Source organism: Ctenopharyngodon idella, chromosome 6 (assembly GCF_019924925.1).
Source record: "Ctenopharyngodon idella isolate HZGC_01 chromosome 6, HZGC01, whole genome shotgun sequence".
NCBI lineage: Eukaryota > Metazoa > Chordata > Actinopteri > Cypriniformes > Xenocyprididae > Ctenopharyngodon > Ctenopharyngodon idella.
In genome coordinates this window covers 21,535,201-21,548,966 of record NC_067225.1, presented here as the reverse complement: position 1 = coordinate 21,548,966, position 13,766 = coordinate 21,535,201, and the positions used below count along the sequence as shown (strand labels likewise).

The 13,766-nt window shown below is 36.5% G+C and overlaps 1 protein-coding gene across 8 annotated transcripts in view; it reads right to left on the bottom strand.

Annotated features, from left to right (window-relative positions):
* lrp8 (low density lipoprotein receptor-related protein 8, apolipoprotein e receptor) overlaps positions 1 to 13,766 on the bottom strand; it is a 158,676-nt gene that overhangs the window by 100,792 nt on the left and 44,118 nt on the right. Inside the window, exon 1 of one of the 8 annotated variants that reach the window (XM_051896604.1) lies at positions 8,539 to 8,587. The exons of the other annotated variants lie outside the window; for them this stretch is intronic. Coding sequence (XP_051752564.1) covers positions 8,539 to 8,572 — 34 coding nt within the window. The 5' untranslated portion in view covers positions 8,573 to 8,587. Of the gene's footprint in view, positions 1 to 8,538; positions 8,588 to 13,766 lie in introns of those variants that run through there. 8 annotated transcript variants of the gene reach the window in all.

The following is a 13,766-nucleotide window of genomic DNA, read 5'->3' as shown; positions in this document are numbered from 1 at the left end:
TTTTATTTATTTTATTCTTATTTTATCCTTTAATTTCACCAAGCAGATTTCCCACTAAAAAACCCCCACAGCCATCATGTTTTCAGGCCATTTCAGGTTTGATTTTGACAACATAAAACGGTGATGTCTAAGTGGCTGAGTTGTTTACTTTCTTTTTAATTAGTCTTCCCATTAACGCCATAATGCTGTCATTCAGACCGATTCGCAAACGTGCACGAAAACAAGATGCGGGATTTATCACCCAAACCAAATATCCAATAATAAATAATCATATCCAATCATAGCGCAATAGAGGCATTGCTTCCTCTCATGTGACTTTCCCCCATTCAATCTCAATTACCCCCCACCAAACCCACCGCACATTTTAGGGGGTCTGTTAAAACTCAATGAGCTCAGGGGAGGACGAGAGAGCTCCCGCTATACCTGTTGGACAGTGTTACTTTAGAAAAACGAGTGATTTATACACTTTTTGATGTCACATTTTGTAATATTTGCATTGTTTTATTTTTGTAATATGGATTATTTTCTCATCCAAAATTTTAAGGGAGGCACGCCCCTGATATATGTATTTGTTTTATTGTACTGCTGCAGAATTATAATGTCCAGTTGTCAGTAACTTTTTATGCACATGACAAAAAACTTGAATTAGGCTACACCTCCTAAATAAGCTAAAAACGTTGTACCTGACTTACTGCTGTTTTATACATCAGCAACAACTTTGGACCCCACTGACTTTCAAGGTATGGACACAAAAAATAAAACACTTTTTTGCATTTTTCAAAAAAAACATTTTATTTGAACTATCCTTTATAAAAATAAATAAATAAATAAATAAAAAAAAAACATTTTCATTTTTATTATTTTGGTTTTGTACTTTATTTTGGATGTGCTTTTCTTTTTCTAGACCACTCATATGTAAATCAAACAACATTAAGACATTTGGTCTAATATGGTCAGTGTCTGGGGGTTCTGGTGTCAAAATGGCTTATGATTTAATTCCCTTCATGCTACTTGCAATGCTGTCTCTCTCTCTCACTCTCTCCCTCCTCCTTTGTTGCTTATTCCTTTGTCTAAGTGTCTCAGCCTTGCTTTTCTGCAGCGACAGCAATATTGTGTTAGCCCCGCCATCGCTCATTGCCGGCCAGTGTGTGTTGTTGTTTGTTTGTTTTGGGGGAGAGCTGGTCCCTCTTGTGAATGTAAAGATTGTGGATGATTTTCATTCATCATATTCACCAGAAACACCCACATCTATCTATCTATCTATCTATACACACACACACACACACACACACATTAAGCATGTAAATGATCAATGAGAAAGTAATTGTTGTTAATAATTTAATTGATTAAGCTTATCGACTATTAATCAATGTCAGAGACAATGCATCAAGGCAATGCAGGAAAACCCTGATTACTAGCATCAGTTACAGCATGAGCTGTAGCTTGCACTTCACACTGACATGCATCCATGGGTGCCATGGGTGCAATGATGTGTGCACCCTCGACGCAAATGAAGCAGGCTCGATGTAATCAGGTGTGGCACCATTGGAATATGAATGACAACATACACTAAAAATACCATGAGTCTGTTAAAATAAAACAACAACAAGCACTATGATCATCTATCTGACAGGGTCTGATGTATCATGCCTATATTAACCAAGAACATGTAGATGTGCTGACCTGAAGTACCACTGTCATTGTATGTAAATGCAATGGCATGTTATGCATCTTACGCACACGACGTGTTGATCTTGTACGAGATTTATGGCTTTCCGACTTCAGCATCAGATTTGAAGTTTGATGCATTGAGCTTTGTTGTAAATTTTGATTTTGATTCTGGCAACATTGCCAATGGCCAATGAAAAAAAAAAACTTTAATAATAATAATAATAATTGATTAAATGTTATGTTTTACTTGAAGTTTAATACAGCATATTTTGCAACAATGTTCAATACATCACAGAAAATAAAATGTTAAAGTTCACAACGCACAAAACCTTAATAATAATATTAAATGTTATGTTTTACATGTGTAATGTTAAAATGTAATAAAGCATAATTTGCATAAGTTTGCAAGGCATAAAGTTTGCAAAGCATAAAAACATAAATCAACCAATGCAAAATTTTGTAACAATACACCACAAGCCCAATAGGGCAACTGGCCCATCCTTATTGTTATTATTAAACAAAATAAAGCACTGTAAACTAAACATTTATTAAAAGAGCAAAATACTTTTTCTTTTTTACTTGTGGCTACGTGCGTTTTGTATGCAGATTCCTACACATGCCGTTTTGGAGTTTTAACATTTACGTTAATCAATTATTTCAATGTTCATTTAAATGACAATAGATTATGGAAATTCCTGAAAAAAAAGACATCCCTAACATATACAGTCCACAGTCATCTCATTTATAAAACCCCCCTAATCAAGCACAGCATAGGTCAATGTTATTCTGTTCATTGTTCTGAACAATACTGATGGTGAGACTCAAATCTGACAAGTGCAAGTAAAAAAAATGCAGCCATTATACCCAACAATCATCTCCTCACTAGCGCTCCAGACTGACATTTAGTGTCTCACATTAGAGCTCTAATTACCAGCATATGGCTCCAGCATCATAGCAAAGGGGGTTAATGGACTGGGCTTTAACGAACCGCACAGGCGTACGTACAGTAAGTGCTCCAATCAAACACTCCTCAAATTCTGCATCTATCTTCACTCATTAGTATTCACAACACATAAGATGCATATGATCCTTCATCAGCACCTTTACTAGTGAATTCAGACTTTACATGTATGGATTTTCACACATTTTCTGTAGACCTCTTCTCAGATCTTTCGACCATCACGATAATCATTTCTCTTTAGCTAATCTCTCTCATGCTCTGATGAAAATCATTACGCTGTGTGGGAGGGACATACACAATAACTAAGCTCCTCTGTTGTGCTACAAATCTGCTTGATTGGTCGGAAAGAGAGAAAGTATGGTTGACATGGCTTTTTGTTGATGCCTCTGATTCACATGAATCATCAGTGTGATGCATCAACATCTGAAGGCGAAAAATAACATGAGCATCTCACATTGACAGGTCTTTAAAAACACTCAAATGCACTGTACATACAACATTCAATCACAACACAACATTTTAACACTGAACTAATGACTTTATAATCAGGATTAGGGTCATCAGTCGAATATAAGCCTACATTGAGCACCTTCAAAATAAAATTGGGATGAGTGGTGCTTGCACATCCAACATCTGCAGACATAATACTAGTGTTGTGGTTTGTCGCCAGGGCATTATTATGCAGTTGCTAAGGTGTTTTGTGTGGCTATTAGCATGTTTCTATGTGGTTGCTAAGACGTTCTTGGTTTCTATGTTGTTGATTTGGCCTAAATCCAAGAATCCACCCCCAAGTCTCTATGATAATCTGGCCCAATAAGGATTGGGTCCCTCTTCAAGTCTGAGATATTTTGCCATGTTTAATCCAGAGGAATTGTGCATGGCAGCCGCCACACCTTTAATGCCAGATAAATCTGAACTAATATATTTAAAATTTTAACAAATTTAATTAAGCATTCACAATAATGGAACCATAGCACAACTGTTTTTAAACGAGGTATGAACTACATGAAGTAGTTTATTACACAAGTTTGTTCAAACACCTAACTCAAAGTATGAACAACTGACGTTTGAATATTGTTACACCCCTAACATATATACACTATTTATTACTCATAAGAGCATATAGTCATATAAACATTACTATAAATATTAAAATATACTATAATTTAATATATTTATGATCATATAATATTTAATTTTTATCTAATTTCAGTTGTAAGCACAGATCATGGTTAGATATACTGTCAAATAATTGCTCTTTAAACCCACAAGGTATACTTTCAATATATATAAATACTAAGCTTGTATTGCACTACAGTAATGTAGTAAAATATTGATGAGCTTCCACACCTGAAATAATACGTTAATCTAATGTTAAACAATTCAAAAGGACTTTAATCTTTATCAATTATTGAAAAAGAAAGGGGCATTTCGAGGGAAAATAGCAATAAGAGCTTGTGAACCTCACGTTTCAATTTAACTCTCTATTATTTTCAGCAGAACAATCCCATCAGCCCCTCTTTTATGTGTAGTGCATCACCAACAGCTCTGATCTATTACATACACACTGTATGGCTGGATATAAACTCTAGAGTTTTGGTAGTACCAAAAAGGATATCAAAGTCTACTAAAGGAGGTAGAGCTTTTTCAAATTTGGCTCCTAAACTCTAAATAGCCATACTGATAATGTTTGGGTTTCAGACACACTCTATCTGTTTAAATTAGTGTTGCATGATATACCGGTACTAGAAAGGTATTGCAATACCCTGCTATTAAAAACTGTACAATACAAAATTTTATTAGTACTGGTACTTTTAGAATGACAGCATTCTAAAAGTACCGTATTTCTAAAAGAGCCGTATTTCTTAATTTGCGTTGATGTATGACAGCAGGAGTCAGGACATGTGTGCAGAGCTCTGCTTCCACTCCCTGCAGGGAATAAAATATCCGGCACGGTCCGGAAAAAGAAAGCAACAAAGAAACATGCATGCGTGAGAAAACAAAGCGTGGGATACTCGCGCTGCTAGACTCAGACCCGAAGCGCAAGCAGAAAGCCGCATTTAGACATCATGCAATCGTGGCTTCGGTTCTCTTTAGCGGATTATTGCCCTTGAATGGTCAAAGATATGTCAAAATGAACATCCTGGCGAGTATTCACGTAAACACAGTCGGGAAAGTCTTTAGTGAGGGAAAACAGCTGAGAAGGAAATCAGATGTGTTCCAGTGTATTGGATCCGTGCAGGTCTTAAAGTGACAGCAGCCTAATATACCAGCTGCTGTCTGTGTGATTAATGTTAATCAAACAACAAAATAAAATAGAAAAATCACCCAATGCTTGACTGAATAACTTTAATATATTTATTAAGAATTAGTCTATAGTTAATTTATAGAGTGAAGACTATGCAGTGTTTTTTACATTATATTAATTTCTTACTTGAATGCTACTATTAAATTAGCCTACCTGAAAAATGTAACAGTTTAATTTGTATCTTTCTTATACAGAATGTGTCATTGTCTGATTGCATCCAAAAATTAAGAACTATATTGTGATTATAAAATTACATTTAAAAAATAAGATTTTAGTCATGTCACCCAACCCAATCCCAACCTGTTCAGAATGTTGCGAATGTTAACATGATTGATAATGTGATTGTTGCAAACATCACGCTGTTGCATGTAATTATTTTTTTTAAATAAACAGGAGGGAATGGTTAAAAAGCAGGGTAGGAACACACTGGTCAAGTAAGGTTTTTAAATTATTATTAATTTATAAAACAATGAATTTTAAGTTCTGTCACATTATTCAAGTACTTTTATTTTAGTCAGGTAAAATAAATAATTTTAATATAATTTTGGTATTGTGGCAAGTTTAAATCTAGAATAAATTTACATCTCTTGAACCAAGCATTCATATAGGGCTTCTGGTAACCGTGTACTACAATTATATCTAATGAAATAGTACCAAATACACATGATCATCTTCTGCCTGCGACAACTCTTCTCAAATATTATCCTAATATTGTAATATTATCCTTATATTGTAACAATTACAAGCACAAGTTGTAATTGCTCCCTAACATGTTCACTGTGTCTGCCGATAATTAACTGAATACATGAAGTTAACTAATCACATAATATGTGCTGTATTATAGAGGAATATTACTGCCATATGGACATTACGTTGATATACTCATCTCTGGCTGATAATAGAATACTTCCTAAACTGTAAAATTGAATCAAGCTGCTTTGAAACAATATATTGTGAAAAAAAAAAAAAAAAAAAAAAAAAACCTCAATTGAACTGAATTGAATATATCAACATATGTGAGGTCTGGCATGTTTCCTGTTGTTGCACGCCTCACACAGAGCACATAATCGCTTTCCATTGAGCCTGTGAGCAAATTCATTCCAGTCTACAAAGCAAAGACTTAGAAAGTCCATGGGAAATATACATGTTTGCTTTTTTGAAAAGTCCAGCCCCTCTTTTTCTGTCCACGGGGATAACCGAGAGTTACCTTCCATTGTGAGAGCGATTTCAATCCGCGTAGTTATACAAGCGCACTCACCAAATCCAAGTCCGCTCACTTCCTCTAGTTGAATGTTTTCCAGTCACCTAAGCGTATCCAGGGCTACCCCCCCATTAGAATATAAATGAATCCACTGCCCGACCGCCGCGGTTGTCACAATGTCACCCACCTCCCTATACCCACTGACTTCTCCTTCATTTGGTTTCACGACGACTGACATGGGGGTAAACATGGTGCTGGTCTGCAGCGGTGTGAGAGAACTCCTGATGGGCCGAAGTTCTAAAGGCCCATGTGTGCGGTTTTCTGAGGGAACAGAGGGAGACGTGTTCTGCCCTGTTTTATTCTGTAGGGAGCTATGAAAGCGTGAGCTGCGGGAAACCCTTTTGACATGACTGGAGCAGGGAGCAGGACGCAGCCCAGCGGTGGGGTGAGGGTGGAGGCTGGAGTTTGACAGGGACAAAAGACATCTCTTCATAGACTTCGGAATTGTGTGGAGAGTTTTCATGGCTGAACACCAATGAATAAGGGCAAAATAAGTTTGCTTAGTGATCTCACACTTTCTCAGAGCTAAAAAGACAATAACTTCAAAGAAGGGCACTGACATTCGTGCACACATGTGAACACGACCATGTATAACGTAAAACCTTATTAATGCACGTCCACAAACTCACAGGCTTTTGATCTTCTGGCAGCGAGTATGAGAGTTTTTTGATGTTGTAGACCAGCATGAGTCCTGCCCAATTGGACTGAGGAACTATCAAAGGTCCAGCATGGGGAGGGAACCTCTCTGATCAATAGCTGCCCCTGGCTGGTGAGCCATCTTTAATATTTCAACTGTCTAGGCCTCACAGCTCTTTAGAGACGGCTTAACAGAGACCAGAATTTGCCGCAATCCAATAAGTTAAGGAGTTAAGGATAACAGAGCTACCTGCAGAGTACAGATATGAATTGTCTGATTAGATAAAATACCTAAACAGATATATTTTTTAAGCTTATCTAAAACAGTGTTTGATTTCCCACCTACACATCTTGACGCAACCAGGTAGGTGTATATACACTACAGTTCAAAAGTTGGGTTAGTAGGATTATTCTAATACTTTTATTAAGCATTATTAAGCACTCAAATTGAACATTTGTTCACAGTGACTGTTTTGTCCATGTTCTTTTGATCATCGCTGTTGTAACATATTGGGAAGCCAAAATGCGTATCCATCAACTGAAACATACACTAGCCGTTTTACACATTGTTGTTATCAACAAACCATATTATAGATGCGTCGTCAGGTTTCGGGATGAACCGTGGTGCAAGCGCGTGCCGAACCGAGGGTGGAGAACCGAACGGTTCGATTTTTTACCGAGAACCGTTTCACCCCTAGTGGATATATGTATAAAAATGCATTTGAAAATCATATATCTTGTGTTACGAGATAATTAAAAAAAAAAAAAATTTAAAATAATTTAAATTTCATGTGTCTTCTTCACTATAATGAAACCATGGTCATGATTGCATATAAAAAGGCACACACAAAAATAAAACATCAATGTCAATATTTTCAAGATCAATTCTGTCAATTATCATTAAATTGTTTGTGCATAATATATCAATGCATAAGAGCATGTTCTGCTATCAATGAAAGTTATAAACAGTGTAATGCAAACATGACTGAGAAATCGGCAGCTAAGACTTGCATCAAAAAAGCAGTTTCAGCCAAAACGTGACTTGATTTTTGACTCTCATCGTTTTGCCTGACATGTAAACATACTATTTGGCCATTAATTATATTTAAGGTTGACATGAGGCATATTTAATATTTAGGTAGACACTGTAGTGAGAACTGTGCCATTTTAAAATCCACTAATCAAGGTTCTTATGCTAATCTATGTCCTGCAATATCCCAGCCAACGCATGCAGCAGAGTCAACATTCAGCACAGCAGAATCTTTTTCATTGTTCCATGTGGAATTCTTAAAGAATATATTGGTGTCATTAGTATTCCTTTGAGCTAATTCTGTTTCCCCTCTGTGGGCCCTATAGAGCAAGGTTAGTACAGAAAATGGGGAAGCATTCAGAAGAGGGGAAACAAAATCTTCATAATAGAGTATTTTGTCTTTAAACCTACAAGATCTTTAGAGGTACACTTACAAATCTAAAGCTACTTTTATATTTGATCTGAGTGAATTGAATGTTGTGCGTAAAAAGATGCCTAAATCTCCTTAAACCTCATTTTTGGAGGTAAATAATCCGAGCAGTTAGTGCTGTCCCACTGAGCGATAACAACAGGTACCAAAAAGGGAAATTAAGAGGAACTGAGAAGCTCTACGGAAGAAAGGAGAAAATTAAAGGGAAGAGGAGAGAATTAGACAGCAGAGACGAGCAGACCCCTCTTGAACAATGCTGTCAGTCTGGGCCTCATTCCCAGCCTCTAGATGGGAACACAATGCGTCTGTGCTTGGCTCCAACACTGTGTGAATAAGAACAAGGATTGTGGAGCAAGATGTTAATGGCACATTTGCTAAATGTTCGCCCGTTGTATCTCAAGTTCTCTTTTTCTTAACCGATTGATAATGCGTCCAATTAGAAAACACTGATTTGAAAAGTGAAAACACTTAAAAAATGATTGATATTGTAAGCAGCTAGCACCTAGTTTTATCTGGTCTGGTTCATTTTTACTTTACTTAAAAAAAAAAAAAAAAATAATAATAATAAAAGAAAATCACAAACAGACCGATTATGAATGCTCTTCATGATGAGGGGGTCTTTCTGTTTTAATATGACCTTTAACATGGCCTGTTTTGAGCTGATATTAGGCTAATTTATTTAAATCTATGAATTTTGTATCTGGCCAAATGAGTTCAAATTACCAACTTATTTGCAATGGAAAAATTATGTCACTGAAATGTAGTTATTCTGAGCTACGTACACTGAGGAAAGCCTGTCTGTTAGAAGAATGAAGAGCGTTCGTTAGATGAAGAAGAGAGGGAAAGAGAAGACAAGAGTGATTATGCATTAGGAATGAAATATAAAGATCAAAGTGGCAAGAAATAAAAGAATTAAGGATAATAGAAGGAAATGAGTACATGGAGACATTATTTTTTGAGATGAACATTAGAGAGAACAAGAGAGAGAGTGTGTGAGATAAAGAAATATTTATAACAAATAAACTGACTGAATTTAAATTATATAGAAAGCAAATTTAAAAATGTGATAGGAGACCAGTTAAATCATTTCAAAGGAGCTATTACAAAAAAATGAGTTGTGTATGTGTTATCTTATGGCAAATAAATGAATAATTTAATTAATAAGCATTTAGTCTTACTTTCCAGTAAAACTATTCTTATAATAAGCAAAGTTTTCAGAGAACTTATCTGGCATTATTTTTTAATAAACCGATTGCAAATATGTTCTTGTTTTAAGCATAAAACTCACAAATTCAAAATTCATTCTCTGAAAACAAGACTAAACATTATGCAATATTAATATCTTATGCGCTTCTCAAACAGATTTTTTTTTTGCATTAATGGGGGCTTCATACTTTTATAGGCTATCATTACAGAGGGTGAATGGTTTCCAGAAAATTAAGCAAAATATCAGAAACATACATATGACTGTTATACACGGATCAGCCAAATGCACATCTGCACTAAACATGAAACGTTTTCCTTTTAGACTTATAACTCTCACACATTTTTTATAGGAGAAAAGACATTAAGTCTAACCTTCTTTGGCTAAACAGTGGTACAAGATTAAAGCTATTATGATTCATCATTCTTTTTCTCAATGGAAATAGAGTGGTGCAATCGGGGCATGTTTCTGCTGACCTTAAAATGAGCTACAATGCAAAAGAGGCAGGTGCTTTGAGGGTCTCCACATAAGCAACACTCTGCCTTTGTCTTTCTCTCTTCGTCTCATGAACAGGGCTTCACAGTAGCCTAATTTCTTTTCAATTACACAAACCTCTGCTGTCTAATAGCTCAAATGTGCACTATGTTCTTTGAGCTCCTGTATGTGCATGCCTCATGCTGCTATCACAGCCGGGGAAGCTCATTGTGACAACTAAATGGATAGCAATAAGGCCTGCATTTCAAACAAACAACAACCAAAGGTTTTGAACCTATTCATTAATATCCAATTGGCTACCAAGGAACGAATATTAAGATTCACGTAAAGTAACCGTGAACTGCAGTTAAACACTCAGCCTATTGCAGTAATAACAGGTGGCGGCCTTAAGTGGCCACTCTTTTCCTTCCCAACTGCACCCAGACATAAAGAGCTGACTGGAGGACAGCGAGGGGGCTGGCACATTGGCTTTTCCACCAAACGTCCAATTTGGAACAAAGAGCAGACGGCTTTTCCTCCCTTAGGGAGGTGTGGAACAATTCCTTCCTTTTTGGGGCTGAAACTTATGGATCTTAATTGTATTACCCTCATCTGTATGGAGGGAGTGTAAAGGAGGGGTGGGAAAGCAGAATAAAATGGAATTTTGATTTAATGAAAGAGAGTAATCCCAAAGCTCTCTGGAGATAATTCGCTTTAAGAGTGAACATTATGCCAGTGCGTGGCTAAGAGGATCATGCCTGTTACACAGAGAGGAGAGAGGGAAAGGGTCAGTTATGAAGCAGAGGGGAAAGTGGGGAGGAAATGGAAAACGAAAAGCAAAAAGATGAAAAAAAGACAATAACCAGGTGCAGCAACACGTGTTTCTGACTACCTATTGATGTAATTTGATTGGTTTGATCATAATGAGATCATTCTAATGTGGTCAAGTGAATGAAATAAGATCACTAAAAGTGAAAAGTAATGCCAGGAGTAGATAAAAGAGTTAAAGAAGAAACAAATGTGTTTTAACTAACCAGCATAGCAGATTCTAACAAATAAAAATAAAAAAGACAAGTTAGTCTGTGGACAGTCTAGATCACGGTCATGAAATTGTGGCAGTTTCTACTACAGAGACATTTATAACGAGCGTTGACAGAAGTTAAAGGCACAATATGTAAATTTTCACCGCTAGAGGTCGCCTATTCAAACCAAAAGTGTAGCTTGATGACGGCGAGATTGAGCATGGAATCTTGGGAGTTGTCATCTTCATCTCACAGCCAGTGGAAAAGAATCGGGACGGGACTCAGGCAGAAATCATGCTCATGGAAACCAAGAGTAATGCAGGTATGATGTCATTGATAGGCGACGCATGGACACAATCTGTGTCCTGGTTAAAATTGCTTATTGCTCTGGATTTAAGCATTCTTGGAAACATCTGGGATAGTGCAAGTACACAAGTCAACAAAATATATAACACTGTTCTAATGGTTTTTGGATATTTTAATCCAAAAATCTTACATATTGTGCCTTTAAATGCTTGCGCCGAACAATGTTCCCTTTCTCTAATTTTCTTAAAGAATTTCTGTGCTTAGAGAATCTAACCTTGATCCGTTAAGCCCATGAACCTTTACCTTTCCTCCACCACTAGTGAGTGAAACTTATAAATAGCTTGCACATCTCGGCTATAAGATCCTGAAGAGTTTCTGCAGATAGAAGTATTTGTATAGAATTATCTCCTAGTTCTGAGCCTGTGAATGAAAACCTAAGACTTGAGAAGTGCAGAAAACAGACAGTCACATCTACAACATTAGAGCAAAATAAATCATTTCACTATGTGAACTTGCTGTCTGAAGTGAACAAATGATTCCTTTGAGCCGTTTTTTTAATTGTTTAAAAGACTCATGAACTCACAAGTTGTCGGTCTGACAAACCCTTACAAGAATTAAGTCAATGAAGTTAGTTACTCACTTACTGTACATTTGTAAACTACTTTTAGTCATATTCGACTCGATATGAAGCAAGAATGAAATGTACTTAATGGATATTTAAAAAGCACTATATTAAATATTAAAGTAAAAGCATCAGTAAATATTTGAGAAAAAGTTGAGCGGAAAAGCGGTAAAGTAAGAAAATAGAGGTCAGGTATGGGAAACCTAGATGGTGATGCTTAGGAAAGGGTAGTAGCGAGAAAAAAGTGAACAGACAAAATAAATAAACTGAAACACTTAAACAGGAATTTAGCACGCTGGATAAAAGTAAACCCTTCCATTAACAAGCCATGGCTCAATTCTGAACTTGCTCACCCCATTGAAACACAGTCACATTGTGCAAGGCACCATTGTGTTAGACTCCTTTGGCCTCTTTAGGGAAAGAGGTGACAACTATAGGCTCAAAAACTAAGATTAATGCTTTCCAGTGTCTAAATACCAAACCCACACTCCATAAAGACCTCCCCTTCACTTAACTAACAGCCTTCCCTCCCTCTCTTGTCTTTGGCATGGCATTCACTGTGCCCGTCGCATCATTACTCAGGCTACGGGTAATTCCACCAATGTGCTAAAGGCAATAACCCCATTCAGCACTCAGAGTCTGGTCACAGTGCCTCTGAAGATGAGTACACAGGCAAAGCCAACAGCAAAGTAGTGGAGCATTTACCATAGTATATGCCATTACTTTACCTGTGAGCTCCTGACTTAAATGCTTTTCTTTTGGGAAAAAAAAAATGTATCACAGTTTCCACAAAAAAATTAAGTCAAGTTACCTTTATTTATATAGCGCTTTTAACAATGCAGATTGTGTCAAAGCAGCTTTACAGTGATAACTGGTATATAATTTTGGCTGCACAGCAGCTCTTAAAGAAAATAGTGTCATTATCCATCTTAAGTAAATTCAGTATTGATTCATTCCGATGTAAGAATCAATAGTTATTAATTTAGTTAATTTATCTATATTAGCACTGGAGTAAACAGTGGTGTCATCATCCAGCTCAGTTCAGTTCGCATACAATGGTGTCAATGCAGGCAGATCAAAACACTGTTGAATATCAAATGTCAAGTGTCCCCAACTAAGCAAGCCAAAGGCGACAGCGGCAAGGAACCCAAAGCAGCACAAGTGTTTTCAACATTGATAATAAGCTCCAAATCAGCATAGTAGAATGATTAATAGAATCTTATGACCCCAAACTGTTGAATGGTATATAGGTAGATAACTTACTTTATAATATATATCCATAACTGTAACCAAGTAATTAGTCTGTTACTTTCAATTAATGGTATACACCAAATAGTTTCGACTGCTAATAAAAAAATAAAAATAAAAAAAAACTTAAATTCCCATTTTAACTGCTTTATTTCTAGCTCACTTTCTGAGCACAAGACATGGACAAACATTTCCAATTTTCACCTAGAGAGTTTACAAACTGATAGTAGGCTCTTTTAAAAAGTATAATGACAATGCAGTCCTCACTCATAGATAGGGTGGTAAGGCCAGTAAAGAGAGGTTTCTCTTGTACCACAAGACAAATTGTCTCATTATCTCTCAATAAGCCTGTGAAACGTATCTTATATGCAACAAATGTGTGTCTCCTGAGGGGAAACCAAGCAGTGATTGGCTCCCCAGTCCCCAAGGGAACTCTCCTTTCCTTGTAGATTATCATCACTGAAACATCTCTATGCAATTATCCTAAATGTAAAGCTCATTATAACAATGCTATGCAAGTTTCATGATGACAACAAACTCAGACGAAAGGCTCCCAGCTTAAAATTCAATGTGTTTCTGAACTCATGCAGGCA